Source organism: Scyliorhinus torazame, chromosome 14 (genome assembly GCF_047496885.1).
Source record: "Scyliorhinus torazame isolate Kashiwa2021f chromosome 14, sScyTor2.1, whole genome shotgun sequence".
Lineage (NCBI taxonomy): Eukaryota > Metazoa > Chordata > Chondrichthyes > Carcharhiniformes > Scyliorhinidae > Scyliorhinus > Scyliorhinus torazame.
This window is the reverse complement of record NC_092720.1, coordinates 222,844,584-222,863,892: the sequence shown is the minus strand read 5'-3', so window position 1 is coordinate 222,863,892 and position 19,309 is coordinate 222,844,584. Positions and strand designations below refer to the sequence as shown.

Below are 19,309 nucleotides of genomic sequence, written 5' to 3'. Positions count from 1 at the left end.
GTTAAGAAGGCGTACGGTGTGTTAGCTTTTATTGGTAGAGGGATTGAGTTTTGGAGCCATGAGGTCATGTTGCAGATGTACAAAACTCTGGTGCGGCCGCATTTGGAGTATTGCGTGCAGTTCTGGTCACCTCATTATAGGAAGGATGTGGAAGCATTGGAAAGGGTGCAGAGGAGATTTACCAGAATGTTGCCTGGTATGGAGGGAAGTGAGGAAAGGGCTGAGGGACTTGAGGCTGTTTTCGTTAGAGAGAAGAAGGTTAAGAGGTGACTTAATTGAGGCATACAAGATGATCAGAGGATTGGATAGGGTGGACAGTGAGAGCCTTTTTCCTCGGATGGTGATGTCTGGCACGAGGGGACATAGCTTTAAATTGAGGGGTGATAGATATAAGACAGATGTCAGAGGTAAGTTCTTTACTCAGAGAGTAGTGAGGGCGTGGAATGCCCTGCCTGCAACAGTAGTGGACTCGCCAACACTAAGGGCATTCAAATGGTCATTGGATAGACATATGGACAATAAGGGGAATAGTGTAGATGGCTTTTGAGTGGTTTCACAGGTCGGCGCAACATCGAGGGCCGAAGGGGCCTGTACTGTGCTGTAATGTTCTATGTTCTCTGAGACTTTGAATACTCATAGCGTCCCGACAATGCAGCAGGGGGGAATTTGGCCCATCGAGTACGTACCGAACAGTTAAAAGAGCACCCCATCTCGGCTCTCTACCTGACAGAAACCTGCCTCACCTGCACATCCCTTGACACTAAGGAGCAATTTAGCACAGCCAATCCACCTCACCCGCACAGATTTGTGATTGAGAGAGGACACCGGAGCACCCGTTGGAAACCCACGCAGACACGGGGAGAAGGTGCAGACTCCGCACCAGTCAGCAGAGGTCGGAATTGATCCCGGGTCGCTAGTGCTGTGAGGCAGCAGTACTAACCACTGCGCAGAGGTGGATATATTCTTGGTAAGCAATGGGGTGGGTGATGGGTTGGGGGGTGGGGGGGGGGGGGGGGGTAGACAGGATGAAAGATTTGAAGTCACCATTAGATCAGCCAACTTATTAAAGGGCTAGACCAGCGGGAGGGGCAGAATGTACAACGACCGCTCCTTCAAAACGAAATCACATTTTAGTCACCTGCTTTAATATCTCCCATCAGTCAGCGTGAACCCATTTTGCATCCACATTCAGTCCAGCACTTTGGGGACATTCACTCTCAGTGCAAAAAACCACGGTTCTTGTTTGCAATGTTTTGACTTACTTATACAAACATTGCTGTTGACAATGAGTCATCCTGCTTTAGGGCAGGGAGGGAGCGCTTTAGAATCATTAAACTTCGAGGAGACATTTGTCAGGTGACGACTTCAACGCCTCACTGCAATATCGCTGCTGCCCTCCACCAGTCCCTCCACCCCCAAGGAGCTCACGTACAAACCGGCAATGCGCGAGGAGCCCTTGTGGGGCACTGGTGGTGAGAGGGAGAGGGAGAGAGAGAGAGGGGCGAGGGAGAGAGAGAGAGAGGGGGCGAGGGAGAGAGAGAGAGAGGGGGCGAGGGAGAGAGAGAGAGAGAGGGGGCGAGGGAGAGAGAGAGAGAGAGGGGGCGAGGGAGAGAGAGAGAGAGAGAGAGAGAGGGGGCGAGGGAGAGAGAGAGAGAGAGAGAGAGAGAGAGAGAGGGGGCGAGGGAGAGAGAGAGAGAGAGAGGGGGGCGAGGGAGAGAGAGAGAGAGAGAGAGAGAGAGAGGGGCTGAGGGGGGCGAGGGAGCGAGGGAGAGAGAGAGAGGGGGCGAGGGAGAGAGAGAGAGGGGGCGAGGGAGAGAGAGAGAGGGGGCGAGGGAGAGAGAGAGAGGGGGCGAGGGAGAGAGAGAGAGGGGGCGAGGGAGAGAGAGAGAGGGGGCGAGGGAGAGAGAGAGAGAGGGGGCGAGGGAGAGAGAGAGGGGGCGAGGGAGAGAGAGAGGGGGCGAGGGAGAGAGAGAGAGGGGGCGAGGGAGAGAGAGAGGGGGCGAGGGAGAGAGAGAGAGGGGGCGAGGAGAGAGAGAGAGGGGGCGAGGGAGAGAGAGAGAGGGGGCGAGGGAGAGAGAGAGAGGGGGCGAGGGAGAGAGAGGGGGCGAGGGAGAGAGAGAGAGGGGGCGAGGGAGAGAGAGAGAGAGGGGGCGAGGGAGAGAGAGGAGAGAGGGGGGGCGAGGGAGAGAGAGAGAGAGAGAGAGAGGGGGCGAGGGAGAGAGAGAGGGGGCGAGGGAGAGAGAGAGAGAGAGAGAGGGGGCGAGGGAGAGAGAGAGAGAGAGGGGGCGAGGGAGAGAGAGAGAGAGGGGCGAGGGAGAGAGAGAGAGAGAGCGAAAGGGGCGAGGGGGGGGCGAGAGGGCGAGGGGGGGAGAGGGGGGGCGAGGGGGGGCGAGGGGGAGAGAGGGAGAGGGGGGGAGAGGGGGGAGAGGGGGGAGAGGGGGGGGGGCGAGGGGAGGGGAGAGAGGAGAGGGGGGGAGAGGGGGGGGAGAGAGGGGGGGAGAGGGGGGGAGAGGGGGGAGAGGGGGGGAGAGGGGGGAGAGGGGGGAGAGGGGGGAGAGGGGGGAGAGGGGAGAGGGGGGGAGAGGGGGGAGAGGGGGAGAGGGGGGAGAGGGGGAGAGGGGGAGAGGGGGGGAGGGGGGGAGGGGGGGGAGGGGGGGGAGGGGGGGGGAGGGGGGGGAGGGGGAGAGGGGGAGAGGGGGGAGGGGGGGGAGACGGGGGGAGAGGGGGGGCGAGGGGGAGAGGGGGGGGGCGAGGGGGAGAGGGGGGGCGAGGGGACGAGAGGGGGCGAGAGGACGAGAGGGGGCGAGGGGGAGAGAGGGGGGCGAGGGGGAGAGAGGGGGCGAGGGGGGAGAGAGGGGGCGAGGGGGAGAGAGGGGGCGAGGGGGAGAGAGGGGGCGAGGGGGAGAGAGGGGGCGAGGGGGAGAGAGGGGGCGAGGGGGAGAGAGGGGGCGAGGGGGAGAGAGGGGGCGAGGGGGAGAGAGGGGGCGAGGGGAGAGAGGGGGGCGAGGGGAGAGAGGGGGCGAGGGGGAGAGAGGGGGCGGAGGGGGAGAGAGGGGGCGAGGGGGAGAGAGAGGGGGCGAGGGGGAGAGAGGGGGCGAGGGGGAGAGACGGGGCGAGGGGGAGAGAGGGGGAGAGAGGGGGAGGAGAGGGGGGAGAGAGGGAGAGAGAGGGAGAGAGAGGGAGAGAGAGGGAGAGAGAGGGAGAGAGAGGGAGAGAGGGGGCGAGGGGGCGAGAGGGGGGCGAGAGGGGGCGAGAGGGGGCGAGGGGGAGAGAGGGGGCGAGGGGGAGAGAGGGGGCGAGGGGGAGAGAGGGGGCGAGGGGGGGCGAGGGGGCGAGGGGGGGCGAGGGGGAGAGAGGGGGAGAGAGGGGGAGAGAGGGGGAGAGAGGGGGAGAGAGGGGGAGAGAGGGAGAGAGGGAGAGAGGGAGAGAGGGAGAGAGGGGAGAGAGGGGGCGAGGGGGGAGAGAGGGGGCGAGGGGGAGAGAGGGGGCGAGGGGGAGAGAGGGGGCGAGGGGGGCGAGGGGGGGCGAGGGGGGGCGAGGGGGGGGCGAGGGGGGGCGAGGGGGGGCGAGGGGGGGCGAGGGGGGGGCGAGGGGGGGCGAGGGGGGGCGAGGGGGGAGAGAGAGGCAAGAGGGGGGGAGGGGGGGCGAGGGGGCGAGAGGGGGGCGAGGGGGCGAGAGGGGGGCGAGGGGGCGAGAGGGGGGCGAGGGGGCGAGAGGGGGCGAGGGGCGAGAGGGGGGCGAGGGGGCGAGAGGGGGGCGAGGGGGAGAGGAGGGGCGAGGGGGGCGAGAGGGGGGCGAGGGGCGAGAGGGGGGCGAGGGGGAGAGAGGGGGGCGAGGGGGAGAGAGGGGGGCGAGGGGGAGAGAGGGGGCGAGGGGGAGAGAGGGGGGCGAGGGGGAGAGAGGGGGGCGAGGGGGAGAGAGGGGGGCGAGGGGGAGAGAGGGGGGCGAGGGGGAGAGAGGGGGGCGAGGGGGAGAGAGGGGGGCGAGGGGGAGAGAGGGGGGCGAGGGGGAGAGAGGGGGGCGAGGGGAGAGGAGGGGGCGAGGGGGAGAGAGGGGGGCGAGGGGGAGAGAGGGGGGCGAGGGGGAGAGAGGGGGGCGAGGGGGAGAGAGGGGGGCGAGGGGGAGAGAGGGGGGCGAGGGGGAGAGAGGGGGGCGAGGGGGAGAGAGGGGGGCGAGGGGAGAGAGGGGGGCGAGGGGGAGAGAGGGGGGCGAGGGGGAGAGAGGGGGCGAGGGGGAGAGAGGGGGGCATGGGGGGGAGAGAGGGGGGCGAGGGGGAGAGAGGGGGGCGAGGGGGAGAGAGGGGGGCGAGGGGGAGAGGGGGGGGCGAGGGGGAGAGAGGGGGGCGAGGGGGAGAGAGGGGGGCGAGGGGGAGAGAGGGGGGCGAGGGGAGAGAGGGGGGCGAGGGGGAGAGAGGGGGAGAGAGGGGGGCGAGGGGGAGAGAGGGGGCGAGGGGGAGAGAGGGGGGCGAGGGGGAGAGAGGCGGGCGAGGGGGTGAGAGGCGGGCGAGGGGGCGAGGGGGGGGGGGGAGAGAGGGGGAGAGAGGGGGGCGAGGGGGAGAGAGGGGGGGGGAGAGAGGGGGGGAGAGAGGGGGCGAGGGGGCGAGAGGGGGGCGAGGGGGCGAGAGGGGGGCGAGGGGGCGAGGAGGGGGGCGAGGGGGCGAGAGGGGGGCGAGGGGGCGAGAGGGGGGGCGAGGGGAGAGAGGGGGGCGAGGGGGAGAGAGGGGGGCGAGGGGGAGAGAGGGGGGCGAGGGGCGAGGGGGGGGCGAGGGGGAGAGAGGGGGGCGAGAGGGGGGCGAGGGGGGCGAGAGGGGGGGCGAGGGGGGAGAGAGGGGGGCGAGGGGGGGAGAGAGGGGGGCGAGGGGGGAGAGAGGGGGGCGAGGGGGGGAGAGAGGGGGCGAGGGGAGAGAGGGGGGCGAGGGGGAGAGAGGGGGGCGAGGGGGAGAGCCAGAGAGCGAGGGGGGAGAGCCAGAGAGCGAGGGGGAGAGCCAGAGAGCGAGGGGGAGAGCCAGAGAGCGAGGGGAGAGCCAGAGAGCGAGGGGGAGAAGCCAGAGAGCGAGGGGGAGAGCCAGAGAGCGAGGGGGAGAGCCAGAGAGCGAGGGGGAGAGCCAGAGAGCGAGGGGGAGAGCCAGAGAGCGAGGGGGAGAGCCAGAGAGCGATTGGGAGAGCCAGAGAGCGAAGGGGGAGAGCCAGAGAGCGAGGGGGAGAGCCAGAGAGCGAGGGGAGAGCCAGAGAGCGAGGGGGAGAGCCAGAGAGCGAGGGGGAGAGCCAGAGAGCGAGGGGGAGAGCCAGAGAGCGAGGGGAGAGCCAGAGAGCGAGGGGGAGAGCCAGAGAGCGAGGGGGAGAGCCAGAGAGCGAGGGGGAGAGCCAGAGAGCGAGGGGGAGAGCCAGAGAGCGAGGGGAGAGCCAGAGAGCGAGGGGGAGAGCCAGAGAGCGAGGGGGAGAGCCAGAGAGCGAGGGGGAGAGCCAGAGAGCGAGGGGGAGAGCCAGAGAGCGAGGGGGAGAGCCAGAGAGCCAGGGGGGAGAGCGAGAGAGCCAGGGGGAGAGCCAGAGAGCGAGGGGGAGAGCCAGAGAGCCAGGGGGAGAGCCAGAGAGCGAGGGGGAGAGCCAGAGAGCGAGGGGAGAGCCAGAGAGCGAGGGGGAGAGCCAGAGAGCGAGGGGGAGAGCCAGAGAGCGAGGGGAGAGCCAGAGAGCGAGGGGGAGAGCCAGAGAGCGAGGGGGAGAGCCAGAGAGCGAGGGGGAGAGCCAGGAGAGCGAGGGGGAGAGCCAGAGAGCGAGGGGGAGAGCCAGAGAGCGAGGGGGAGAGCCAGAGAGCGAGGGGGAGAGCCAGAGAGCGAGGGGAGAGCCAGAGAGCGAGGGGGAGAGCCAGAGAGCGAGGGGGAGAGCCAGAGAGCGAGGGGGAGAGCCAGAGAGCGAGGGGGAGAGCCAGAGAGCGAGGGGGAGAGCCAGAGAGCGAGGGGGAGAGCCAGAGAGCGAGGGGGAGAGCCAGAGAGCGAGGGGGAGAGCCAGAGAGCGAGGGGGAGAGCCAGAGAGCGAGGGGGAGAGCCAGAGAGCGAGGGGGAGAGCCAGAGAGCGAGGGGGAGAGCCAGAGAGCGAGGGGGAGAGCAGAGAGCGAGGGGGAGAGCCAGAGAGCGAGGGGAGAGCCAGAGAGCGAGGGGGAGAGCCAGAAGAGCGAGGGGGAGAGCCAGAGAGCGAGGGGGAGAGCCAGAGAGCGAGGGGGAGAGCCAGAGAGCGAGGGGGAGAGCCAGAGAGCGAGGGGGAGAGCCAGAGAGCGAGGGGGAGAGCCAGAGAGCGAGGGCGTGAGAGCCAGAGAGCGAGGGGGAGAGCAGAGAGCGAGGGGGAGAGCCAGAGAGCGAGGGGGAGAGCCAGAGAGCGAGGGGGAGAGCCGAGAGCGAGGGGAGAGCCAGAGAGCGAGGGGGAGAGCCAGAGAGCGAGGGGGAGAGCCAGAGAGCGAGGGGGAGAGCCAGAGAGCGAGGGGGAGAGCCAGAGAGCGAGGGGGAGAGCCAGAGAGCGAGGGGGAGAGCCAGAGAGCGAGGGGGAGAGCCAGAGAGCGAGGGGGAGAGCCAGAGAGCGAGGGGGATGAGGCCAGAGAGCGAGGGGGAGAGCCCAGAGAGCGAGGGGGAGAGCCAGAGAGCGAGGGGGAGAGCCAGAGAGCGAGGGGGGAGAGCCAGAGAGCGAGGGGGAGAGCCAGCCAGAGAGCGAGGGGGAGAGCCAGAGAGCGAGGGGGAGAGCCAGAGAGCGAGGGGGAGAGCCAGAGAGCGAGGGGGAGAGCCAGAGAGCGAGGGGGAGAGCCAGAGAGCGAGGGGGAGAGCCAGAGAGCGAGGGGGAGAGCCAGAGAGCGAGGGGGAGAGCCAGAGAGCGAGGGGGAGAGCCAGGAGAGCGAGGGGGAGAGCCAGAGAGCGAGGGGGAGAGCCAGAGAGCGAGGGGGAGAGCCAGAGAGCGAGGGGGAGAGCCAGAGAGCGAGGGGGAGAGCCAGAGAGCGAGGGGAGAGCCAGAGAGCGAGGGGGAGAGCCAGAGAGCGAGGGGGAGAGCCAGAGAGCGAGGGGAGAGCCAGAGAGCGAGGGGGAGAGCCAGAGAGCGAGGGGGAGAGCCAGAGAGCGAGGGGGAGAGCCAGAGAGCGAGGGGGAGAGCCAGAGAGCGAGGGGGAGAGCCAGAGAGCGAGGGGGAGAGCCAGAGAGCGAGGGGAGAGCCAGAGAGCGAGGGGGAGAGCCAGAGAGCGAGGGGGAGAGCCAGAGAGCGAGGGGAGAGCCAGAGAGCGAGGGGGAGAGCCAGAGAGCGAGGGGGAGAGCCAGAGAGCGAGGGGGAGAGCCAGAGAGCGAGGGGGAGAGCCAGAGAGCGAGGGGGAGAGCCAGAGAGCGAGGGGGAGAGCAGAGAGCGAGGGGGAGAGCCAGAGAGCGAGGGGGAGAGCCAGAGAGCGAGGGGGAGAGCCAGAGAGCGAGGGGGAGAGCCAGAGAGCGAGGGGGAGAGCCAGAGAGCGAGGGGGAGAGCCAGAGAGCGAGGGGGAGAGCCAGAGAGCGAGGGGGCAGAGCCAGGAGAGCGAGGGGCGAGAGCCAGAGAGCGAGGGGGAGAGCCAGAGGAGCGAGGGGGAGAGCCAGAGAGCGAGGGGGAGAGCCAGAGAGCGAGGGGGAGAGCCAGAGAGCGAGGGGGAGAGCCAGAGAGCGAGGGGGAGAGCCAGAGAGCGAGGGGGAGAGCCAGAGAGCGAGGGGGAGAGCCAGAGAGCGAGCGAGAGAGCCCGAGCGAGCGAGCCCAAGCGAGAGCGAGCGAGAGAGCCCAAGCGAGAGCGAGCGAGAGAGCCCAAGCGAGAGCGAGCGAGAGAGCCAAGCGAGAGCGAGCGAGAGAGCCCAGAGCGAGAGCGAGCGAGAGAGCCAAGCGAGAGCGAGCGAGAGAGCCCAAGCGAGAGCGAGCGAGAGAGCCCAAGCGAGAGCGAGCGAGAGAGCCCAAGCGAGAGCGAGCGAGAGAGCCCAAGCGAGAGCGAGCGAGAGAGCCCAAGCGAGAGCGAGCGAGAGAGCCCAAGCGAGAGCGAGCGAGGAGAGCCCAAGCGAGAGGCGAGCGAGAGAGCCCAAGCGAGAGCGAGCGAGAGAGCCCAAGCGAGAGCGAGCGAGAGAGCCCAAGCGAGAGCGAGCGAGAGAGCCCAAGCGAGAGCGAGCGAGAGAGCCCAAGCGAGAAGCAGAGCGGAGAGAGCCCAAGCGAGAGCGAGCGAGAGAGCCCAGCGAGAGCGAGCGAGAGAGCCCAAGCGAGAGCGAGCGAGAGAGCCCAGCGAGGAGCGAGCGAGAGAGCCCAAGCGAGAGCGAGCGAGAGAGCCCAAGCGAGAGCGAGCGAGAGAGCCCAAGCTGAGAGCGAGCGAGAGAGCCCAAGCGAGAGCGAGCGAGAGAGCCCAAGCGAGAGCGAGCGAGAGAGCCCAAGCGAGAGCGAGCGAGAGAGCCCAAGCGAGAGCGAGCGAGAGAGCCCAAGCGAGAGCGATGCGAGAGAGCCCCAAGCGAGAGCGAGCGAGAGAGCCCAAGCGAGAGCGAGAGAGAGAGCCCAAGCGAGAGCGAGCGAGGAGAGCCCAAGCGAGAGCGAGCGAGAGAGCCCAAGCGAGAGCGAGCGAGAGAGCCCAAGCGAGAGCGAGCGAGAGAGCCCAAGCGGAGAGCGAGCGAGAGAGCCCAAGCGGAGAGCGAGCGAGAGAGCCCAAGCGAGAGCGAGCGAGAGAGCCCAAGCGAGAGCGAGCGAGAGAGCCCAAGCGAGAGCGAGCGAGAGAGCCCAAGCGAGAGCGAGCGAGAGAGCCCAAGCGAGAGAGAGAGCCCAAGCGATGCGAGAGCAGAGCGAGAGAGCCCCAGCGAGAGCGAGCGAGAGAGCCCAACGAGAGCGAGCGAGAGAGCCCAAGCCGAGAGCGAGCGAGAGAGCCCAAGCGAGAGCGAGCGAGAGAGCCCAAGCGAGAGCGAGCGAGAGAGCCAAGCGAGTGCGAGCGAGAGAGAGAGCCCAAGCGAGTGCGAGCGAGAGAGCCCAAGCAGGAGAGCGAGCGAGAGAGCCCAAGCGAGAGCGAGCGAGAGAGCCCAAGCGAGAGCGAGCGAGAGAGCCAAGCTATGAGAGCGAGCGAGAGAGCCCAAGCGAGAGCGAGGCGAGAGAGCCCAAGCGAGAGCGAGCGAGAGAGCCCAAGCGACGAGCGAGCGAGAGAGCCCAAGCGAGAGCGAGCGAGAGAGCCCAAGCGAGAGCGAGCGAGAGAGCCCAAGCCAGAGCGAGCGAGAGAGCCCAAGCGAGAGCGAGCGAGAGAGCCAAGCGAGCGAGCGAGGGAGCCCAAGCGAGTGGCGAGCGAGAGAGCCCAAGCGAGAGCGAGCGAGAGAGCCCAAGCGAGGAGCCGAGCGAGAGAGCCCAAGCGAGAGAGCCCAAGCGAGAGCGAGCGAGAGAGCCCAAGCGAGAGCGAGCGAGAGAGCCCAAGCGAGAGCGAGCGAGAGAGCCCAAGCTGAGAGCGAGCGAGAGAGCCCAATCGAGAGCGAGCGAGAGAGCCCAAGCGAGATGCGAGCGAGCGAGAGGCCCAAGCGAGAGAGCCCAAGCGAGAGAGCCCAAGCGAGAGAGCCCAAGCGAGAGAGCCCAAGCGAGAGAGCCCAAGCGAGAGCGAGCGAGAGAGCCCAAGCGAGAGCGAGCGAGAGAGCCCAAGCGAGAGCGAGCGAGAGAGCCCAAGCGAGAGAGCCCAAGGCGAGAGAGCCCAAGCGAGAGAGCCCAGCGAGAGCAGAGCGAGAGTCCAAGCGAGAGAGCCCAAGCGAGAGAGCCCAAGCGAGAGCGAGCCGTTGGTCAGAAACGACCAAGGTGCAGAGTGTAATACAGGGAAGCTGTGACAGCAATATATATATTTTTTTAAGTACGGTGTTTCGAACAAGGCTCCCACTCATTCCTCAAGGCTCCCTCGCAGTTTTTCAGCTCATTTGAAAACTGTACCATCATTTCTTTGCAAACATAATGCTTTTTCATGCATTTGTTTCTCAGTGTTTTACTCGGCCTTCACTTTGTTGGGGAGAGAGCTAGAATTTCATAATGGAACACAGGTATCCTTAAAGTTGTTTTCAGCTTTATTTTTGTTTTTTTCATTCAGGTTCAACACGGGACAGTGGGGTAACAATAGACTGAATCTGTTCACAGGTCCCAGAAATATTCAGCAAGGGCAGCTCCCGGGTACGCCCACCAACGAGGAAAAACCTGTCTTACCACTTCGACAACCGCGTGACACACGGTTCGGTTTCCAGGACCTTTCGTCGGGTCGATTCCTCGCTGTTTTAACAAAAAAAATAAAATAACGAGTTTCTCTCGTTTGGATGCCCTGCAGCACAGGGAAATCCCCATGCCTCAGTGCCACACCTCACTCAGAACCGCCCGAGGCTCAGGTCAGGGAAGAACAAGCTCGCACTCAATATTGTTTTGTCGGCCTCCCCCCGGGTCCTCGATGACTACTTTGGTCGAGAGCACTGACCGTTTCCCACTCCAAAGTGTCGGGAATGTTCTAGGTCTGTGTGTTATAGCTATAAACAGGTTCAGCAAGGCCCGCGGAGGAGAATAGACTCTGTAATGATGGGGAGCGGTGAAACTACAGGTCCCTACGATAACAGAACTCCACGGAAGCCAGCAGCACCCCCCCCCCCCCCCCCCCCCCCTCGTTCTCCTCTGCGCTGACCTATTCAAAAGACCCTGCTCTGCCCCACTGGAAATGTTTGGTACACCGCGAGCTTCAGGCAACTGTAACGACCAATCTGAAGAAAGAAAACAGGCTTGGTCGGCAAGCCTACGCATGCAGAAGTTTGACTTCTGAAGCAGTCTTGTTCTGCCCGGCTGCCGGAGGTCAGTGCACCCATCATCGCCTCCTGCCACAGGGACTGCAGTGCAGGGAGGCTGGGGAATATTCTTTTTGGCTTACTTCCCAATTCAGACGTAATGCTGGTGCACATTGCAGATGACAGGCTCCAGTGAGAGGGCCCTTCCCAAAAGAATTAACCCATTGCTCCCTCCGGCACCCCACGCTTCCAAGCTTTGCACTGCGGTTCCCGGGCCTGTTCCCGAACGTTATCCTACATTTCCGGGGGGGGGGGGGGGGGGGGGGAGGAGAAAGAGAAAAAGAGACAATGGAAAGGTAACGGCCCTAGTGTCTCACAATCGGCAGGTCAACCTACCATCTGCGCGATCCCTCGGTTGGTGAGAATGTAGCGAGCGTGGATCAGTCCGTACAGCATCTCCGCCGCTTGCTCAATCAGGTCACTCTGGTTCGGATTGTCCTCCAGCTCTTCGTCTGGGAACAGGAACGTGAGAAGTCAGAGAGGAGGTCACAGAGGCACAACCCCCCCCCCCCCCCGAGCGCCCCAAAGCGAACAACCTCTCCGCCAGCAGATCCCAGCGAGGCAGTGGAGGGCTGACAAAACGTTCCACATTGTCGTCCACCTGATTTTATCCAACATTCAGTTCTCGAGATCCCGAGGGACGGAGGTTAAAAAATGTTTGGCCTGGTTGGTAACAAATAACTCCACCAGGAAGGTCCGAACCGGGCGAGGCCTTCACTCGCCAGAAAAGAGAAAAGGGAGGTTAACCGGCCCTTAAAGTTCGAAAAGGGGCAAACTCTGGTGCAGTCATAGGTCGCAGGTGTACAGCACAGGCCCTTCAGTCCATCACGTCTGTGCTGGTCAAAGACATCCAGCTTGCTCTTCTAATCCCATTTTCCACCACTTGGCCCATAGCCTTAGAAGAGCACAGAATTCCGATAGTGCTCGAGGCGGGCATTCGGCCCATCGAGTCTGCACCAGCCCGCTGAAAGGGCACCGTACCTCGGGTCCAACCCCATGCTCGATGTCCACCTAACCGGTACATCTGGTGGACACTATGGGGTAATTTGGCATGGCCAATCAACCTAACCTGCACATCTTTGGACTATTGGGGTAAACCGGAGCACCCAGAGGAAACCCACGCAGACACCAGGAGGGGGCGAACGTGCAAACCTCACACAGACAGCCACCCGAGGTCAGAATCGAAGCCGGGTCCCTGGCGCTGTGAGGCTAACCACTGTGCTACTGTGCCAGGACATCGCAAGTGCACATCTAAATACTTCTTCCCGAATGAAGCCAAAAGGGATTTCACGAATTCACCCACCGTGCGAACCGTTTGTTTGGTCTAACAACTCGGCAAAGAAGAAAACAAAGCCAGTCTTTACTGGGAACATTATAGGTACATATCTCCCAACTCCATTCCACTCCTGTGCAAGTATGTATCTCTTTATATACTCAAGCAACACTCAATCAACGCTCTCCATTTGAGAGAGAGAGAGAGAGTGAGTGAGAGAGATCCCAGTGGGACGGTTACGATTCAGCCCTTTAGGGCAGCACGGTGGCGCAGTGGTTAGCACTGCTGCCTCACGGCGCCGAGGTCCCAGGTTCAATCCTGGCCCTGGGTCACTGTCCGTGTGGAGTTTGCACATTCTCCCCGTGTTTGCGTGGGTTTCGCCCCCACAACCCAAAGATGTGCAGGGTAGGTGGATTGGCCACGCTAAGTTGCCCCTTAATTGGAAAAAATGAATTGGGTACTCTTAAATTCATATTTAAAAAACCGATTCAGCCCTTCCAAATTGAAGGCGTGCCTGCAGAGGCCATCGAGAGCTGCACAGCAGGCTCCGGGGAACTGGTTGGCCAGGGTTGCCATGGACAGCCACACCCGAGGAAAATATCGTGCTCCGAAGTGCGCTGCTTTAAGGCGGTGAATCACGGCTGTACGTACTGCTCCCAAAATAAACTGTGGATTCAGGGGACGCTCGACTGACGAGCAATGCCCTCCTGGAATGCTGGGTAGCGGGTTAGCCCCGGCTGGCTCTGCACAGCTTCAAATCCCACCACGGCCGCTCGTGGAATTTAGCTTCAATTAATTCAACAAAAGCTAGGTCAGCGACGGTGCCCATGGCAACTACCAGTCAGTTCAATGGATGGGCAACAAATATCACATCGCACCAAAGAATACTTTTTAAAACAATAAAAACGGCCCTCGGGCAGAGTAGCATTCTGGGTCATTTGAGGGCAGCTACTGCAGACGGGCCAGACCAGATTTTCCCCACAGAAGAATCCCACGGAATCCGACAGTGCACACGGAGGCCATTCGGCCCATCGGGTCTGCACGGACCTTTTGAAAGAGCACCCCCACCTAGGCCCACTCCCCCACCCCTACCTAGCCCAAGGGGCAACTGATCACGGCCAATCCACCTAACCGGCGCATCTTTGGACTGTGGGAGGAAACCGGAGCACCCGGAGGAAACCCACGCCCACACATGGGAGAACGTGCAGACTCCGCACAGACAGTGACCCAAGCCGGGAATCGAACCCGGCTCCCTGGCCCCGTGGAGCAGCAGTGCTAACCACTTTGCCTCCTGAAAGGACATTACAACAAAGAAAAGTACAGCACAGGAACAGGCCCTTCGGCCCTCCAAGCCCGTGCCGACCATGCTGCCCGTCGAAACTAAAATCCTCTGCACTTCCGGGGTCCGTATCCCTCTATTCCCATCCTATTCAGGTATAAAGAACAAAGGAACGTACAAACCAGTGAACCGGACGGGCTTTTAACTGACAATCGATGATAGTTCCACGGTCCCCGTTACGGAGACTAGTTTGATATTCCAGGTTTTATCAAATGACATTAACTTCCACCAGCTGCCCTGGTCATTCCCTGCATCATTCGGCCAGGGCACACCTCTCACCTCTGCCCACACAGCACCGACGTCCTGATCAAATCCGTGCCAGGAACTGTTGAGTCAATGCCAGCAGGGCGGGGGTTACCATCAGCGCCGAGTGCGCCGGGCCGGCTGGCCGACTGCGCAATCTCTCCGCCAAGCACAAGGAGGCAGAGTTACACCCCCTAAATGAGCCAGGCTGCCCGCGCAGGGGAGGCACGCTGCTCTCGACTCCTGGTCTTGGGTCAGGAGAAACCACGACGGCAGCATGGAAAAGCACTGGTCAAGCAGCTGGGCAGGGGGGGGGGGGTGGAAAGAGAGAACGTGCAGACTCCGCACAGCGACCCAGCGGGGAATCGAACCCGGGACCCTGGCGCTGTGAACACCGGCTGTGTGGTGCCAGCTGCCCGGGGCTGAAGGAAACTGGTTCAGATAGCTCCAATCTGACTTCAAATGGGCACAGGGCCACTGCACAGAGTGGTGCTTGGCTCTGCCGCAAAGCTGGTGATCTCACGCAGAGACACACAGCAGGCCAGAGGGAAATGTTACACCCTGGTGGTAAGGAGCTGGGAGTTTGGAGCTCGCACACATTGCAGCCAATTGCGCCACCTCCTGGGAGAAGAGCAGTACTGGGAACAATTCTGGCTTTTGCGAAGCTCCCAGCTTAATATACCGAGGGTCAGGCTAACCCCACCCCCCCTCCGTAGGCAGCTCAAATTCCAGAGCATCCCCATCCAAACCACAGTCCGTTTTCGGACTCGGTCGCGCTTAACCAGCTCGTTGCTGGGGATTGGGGACAGCACAGTGGTTAGCACTGTGGCTTCACAGCTCCAGGGTCCCAGGTTCGATTCCCCGCTGGGTCACTGCCTGTGTGGAGTCTGCACTTTCTCCCCGTGTCTGCGTGGGTTTCCTCCGGGTGCTCCGGTTTCCTCCCACATACCAAAGACATGCAGGTTAGGTGGATTGGCCGCGCTAAATTGCCCTTGGTGACCAGAAAGGTTTGGAGGGGTTATTGGGTTACGGGGACAGGGTGGAAGTGAGGGCTTAAGTGGGTCGGTGCAGACTCGATGGGCCGAATGGCCTCCTTCTGCACTGTCTGTTCCAAGGTGTATTCCCTTCCCCATGGGTTTCTTCAAGAAGCAACGGGGCCTAAACTGACGCATCTAGTCAACACCGCACCTCAGACCCTCCACTCTGATTGACACTGGGAATGCTGCCAAAGGAATCCCATCTATCCCTCTCAGTGGCCAGGATGACGGGGAATTAAACTCCACCCATCGGCACCTCACAATGTCACACAGCGAGAGAGACACACTCCATCAATGTCAGCTTTACACGTACCAGGCTCCAAGTCCAGAATCATATCCAACGCTTGCCGATAATGAGGCACCTGTTCATTCAGCCCTGTCAAGTTGAACTTGTCCTGAATGTAATCTTCATCAACCTGGGAGAGAAACAGAAGGATGAACTCACACAGACTTGGGCAAGGCCGCAGGTTGGGAATGGCAGGCTGCAACTAACAAAGGACCCACGACCAACTAAATAAATCACCCCAGTAAAGCAATCAACCTCGGCATTGGCGAAACACAAAAATAAGCTGAGACACGATAGGGGGATACAACCCAAAGATGTGCAGGGTAGGTGGATTGACCACTCGAAATTATCCCTTAATTGGATCAAAAAATAATTGGGTACTCAAATCAAAAAAACCTATTAACTCTCCGGATTCATCTTCCAAGGGACCACCATTCACCTCAGCGACCCTCTTCCCTTTTATGTACTTGGAGAATTGGCCTTTGATGTTTTGCTCCAGTTTTCTTTCGTAATTGACCGTGGTAATTACTTTTTTAGTAACCCTTTATGTTTGAAAGTTTCCCAATCTTCCAGCCTGCCACTGGCCTTTGAAGCATGGTGTACGTTAGCTTTTGTTTTCATATTGTCCCTGACCTCCTTGCTTAGCCATGGATGCTTCCTTCCCCCCTCGACTGTCTTTCTTCCTCACTGGGAATATTTTAAGTTGTGAGGAATTGAGTATCTCCTTCAACAACTGCCACTGCTCATCAGCTGTCCCACCTTTCAGCCTTCCGGCCCACTCCACTCGGGCCAAATCGGATCTCATGCCTATGCAATTATCTTTGTTTAATTCTAGAACACTTTCTCGCCCCCAAACTGAATTTTGAGTTCTATCATATTGTGGTCACTATTCCCGAGAGGATCCTTAACTACGAGACCATCAATTAATCCCTTCAAATGAGACAATAGCAAATCCAGAGGAGTCTAATCACTGGTTGGCATTACCATCGCTAAATCCCACACCATCAACATCATGGTGGTTACCACTGACCACAAACTGAACAGTATCAGCCATATCAATACTGTGGCCACAAGAGGTCAGAGGCTGGGAATCCTGCGGAGACTAACACCTCCTGACCCTCCCAAAGCCTGTCCACCATCTACAAGGCACAAATCAGGAGTGTGATGGAAAACTCTCCACTTGCCTGGATGAGCTCAGCTCCAACAACACTCAGGAAGCTCCACACCATCCAGGACAAAGCAGCCCCGCTTGATTGGCGTCCCTTCCACAAACATTCACTCCCTCCCCCTCCGATGGACAGTGTCAGCCGTGTGCACCATCGACAAGGTTCACTGCAGAAGCTCACCGAGGTTCCTCAGGCAGCACCTTCCAAACCCACGGCCACCATCATCTAGAAGGACAAGAGCAGCAGATACCTGGGATCACCCCCCACCTGGAGGTTCCCCTCCAAGTCACTCCCCATCCCGACTGGGAAATATGTCGGCCGTTCCTTCAGTGTCGCCGGGTCCAAATCCTGGAGCTCCCTCCCTAACAGCACGGTGGGTGTACCTACACCTCAGGGACTGCAGCGGCTTCAAGACGGCATCACAGCACCACCTTGTCAAGGGGCAATTAGAGATGGACAATAAATGTTGGTCTAGTCAGCGCGCCCACATCCCCATAAATTAATATTTAAAATGAACATGATAGGGGACCACAGATCATTCAATACGATCAAGATTTATCTTCTGACTGTACTCCACTTTCGAACCTGCTCGTCATATTGCTTCAGTCCTCCAGGACAATGTGCCCGTCCCAATCTTTGCATAAATATAACCACGGGAGCATCCACAACCCTCTGGGAGGGAGAATTCCAAAGAGAACCCTTTGAGCGAAGACTTTCCTCCTCATCTCAGTCTCAAGTGATTAACCCCTTGCCCTTAAAATTCTCCCTCACCCCCCCCCACACCTCCCTCGATTAGATTCCCCAACCAGCGGATTCACCCTCAGCGTCCATCCTGTCAAATCCCCACAGAATCTAGCAAGTTACAATGAGATAATCTCAAGTCTTTCAAACTCGAGAATACAGCCTCAATTTACTCACCACAGGAACTAACGTAGTGAAACCTTCACCGTATCGTCCCCAAGGTAATCATATTTTTAAAATAAATTTAGAGTACCCAATTGTTTGTTTTCCCAATTAAGGGTCAGTTTAGCGGGGCCAATCCACCTAGTCTGCACATTGGAGCTGTGCGAGTGAGACCCACGCAGACACGGGGAGAATACTTCGTGCAGAAGGAGGCCATTCGGCCCATCGAGTCTGCACAGACCAACTTAAGCCCTCACTTCCACCCTATCCCCGTAACTCAATAACCCCTCCGAACCTTTTTTTGGACACTTAAGGGCAATCCACCTAACCTGCACGTCTTTGGACTGTGGGAGGAAACCGGAGCACCCGGAGGAAACCCACGCAGACACGGGGAGAACGTGCAGACTCCGCACAGACAGTGACCTAGCGGGAAATCGAACCCGGGACCCTGGCACTGTGACGCTACAGTGCTAGCCACTTGAGCTACCGTGCTGCCCGTAGCTTGTCACAAGTAGGCTTCAATGAAGTCACTGTGAAAAGCCCCTCGTCGCCACATTCCGGCGCCTGTTCGGGGAGGCCAGTATGGGAATTGAACCTGTGCTGCTGGCCTTGTTCTGCATTACAAGCTAGCTGTTTAGCCCCGTGCTAAACCAGCCTCTAATGTGCAAACTCCACACGGACAGTGACCCGGGGCCGGGATCGAACCCAGGTGGTCGGTGCCGTGAGGCAGCAGTGCTAATCACTGCGCTGCCGTGTTGCCCTCCCCCAGTTAATCATGTCCTTCCTTCAACGTGGAGACCCAAACTGCTCACAGTACTCCAGGTGTGGGTTCAGCAAGGTCTGACACACCTGTAGCAAGGCAGTTTTGTATTCCAATCTCCTTGCAATAAAAGGCCAACAAGCCAATTGCTTACCCTACCTGCACAGTTTGTGTTCCTTGTAGGAACACACCTAGTGTTAGCATTGCCACCCAGTGTTAAATTCCCACCTAACTTTCCATTCCCACCACAAAACTTGGGATATAATAATATATAATAATCTTTATCGTCACAAGTAGGCTTACAATAACGCTGCAATGAAGTTACTGTGAAAAGCCCCTAGTCGCCACATTCCGGCACCTGTTCGGGTCACAGAGGGAGAATTCAGAATGTCTAATTCACCTAACATCACGTCTTTCAGGACTTGTGGGAGGAAACCGGAGCACCCGGAGGAAACCCACGTAGACACGGGGAGAACGTGCAGACTCCGCACAGTGACCCAAGCCGGGCATCGAACCCGGGACCCTGGCGCTGTGAAGCAACAGTGCTAACCACTGTGCTGCCGTGAATGTGGTTTTGTATAATACACATGGCTCAAAAAGAGAACTTCAGAAACTTAAATTAAAGAGTTGTTGCTCTTGTGAGCTTAGTTTTAGATTGGTTATTCTATTTCTTCTGCCTCCCCTCTGTTTACAGTTCTGACCTTTGATATACTTTTTGTAACTGAGCTACTTAGGGATTATTCGAGTCAGTTAACTACAGCCATGCAATAAAGTTGGCAACAATTCCTTCACTCCACTCCCACCTGTCACAAGGCACTGACTATTGTCTATTCAACAAGGGAATTGTCATAAAAACCCATGTTTTCACCAATCTGCCGGCCAATTTTGGACACTATTCTGCTACTTGTCTAACTGTTAATATAGATTACACCTGCCATCCAGTCTGTTAACCAGGCTGGGGCCAGCACGGTAGCACAGTGGCTAGCATAGTTGCTTCACAGCTCTGGGGTCCCAGGTACTGTCTGTGCGGAGTCTGCATATTCTCCTCGTGGCTGCATGGGTTTCCTCCCACAGTCAAACGATGTGCGGGTTAGGTGGATTGGCCACGCTAAATTGCCCTTAGTGTCCAAAAAGGTTGGGTGGGGTTCCGGAAATAGAGTGGAGGTGTGGGCTTGGGTAGGGTGCTCTTTCCAAGGGCCGGTGCAGACTCGATGGGCCGAATGGCCTCCTTCTGCACTGTAAATTCTATGAACCAATTCTCTATCCATGCTAATTTTACCCTCAATTCCATGAGCTTATCTTGCATATTGACTTTGTGTAGCACCTTATTGAATGTTGTGTTTGGAAATGCGTGAATACTACAGGTTCCCCTTTACCGACCTAATGTTAAGTGTGTCGAATCATAGGGCTGCAGGGTGGCGCAGTGGGTTAGCACTGCTGCCTCACGGCGCCGAGGTCCCAGGTTCGATCCCGGCTCTGTGCACTGTCCGTGTGGAGTTTGCACATT

The 19,309-nt window shown here is 60.2% G+C and overlaps 1 protein-coding gene across 7 annotated transcripts in view; it reads right to left on the bottom strand.

Moving 5' to 3' along the window:
- csnk2b (casein kinase 2, beta polypeptide) overlaps positions 1-19,309 on the bottom strand; it is a 74,498-nt gene that overhangs the window by 29,795 nt on the left and 25,394 nt on the right. For all 7 annotated transcript variants that reach the window (XM_072475767.1, XM_072475770.1, XM_072475766.1 and 4 more), the window contains 2 exons: positions 15,001-15,103; positions 11,132-11,247 (listed from right to left, as the gene is read on the bottom strand). In XM_072475767.1, coding sequence (XP_072331868.1) covers positions 11,132-11,247; positions 15,001-15,103 — 219 coding nt within the window. The remainder of the gene's footprint in view (positions 1-11,131; positions 11,248-15,000; positions 15,104-19,309) is intronic.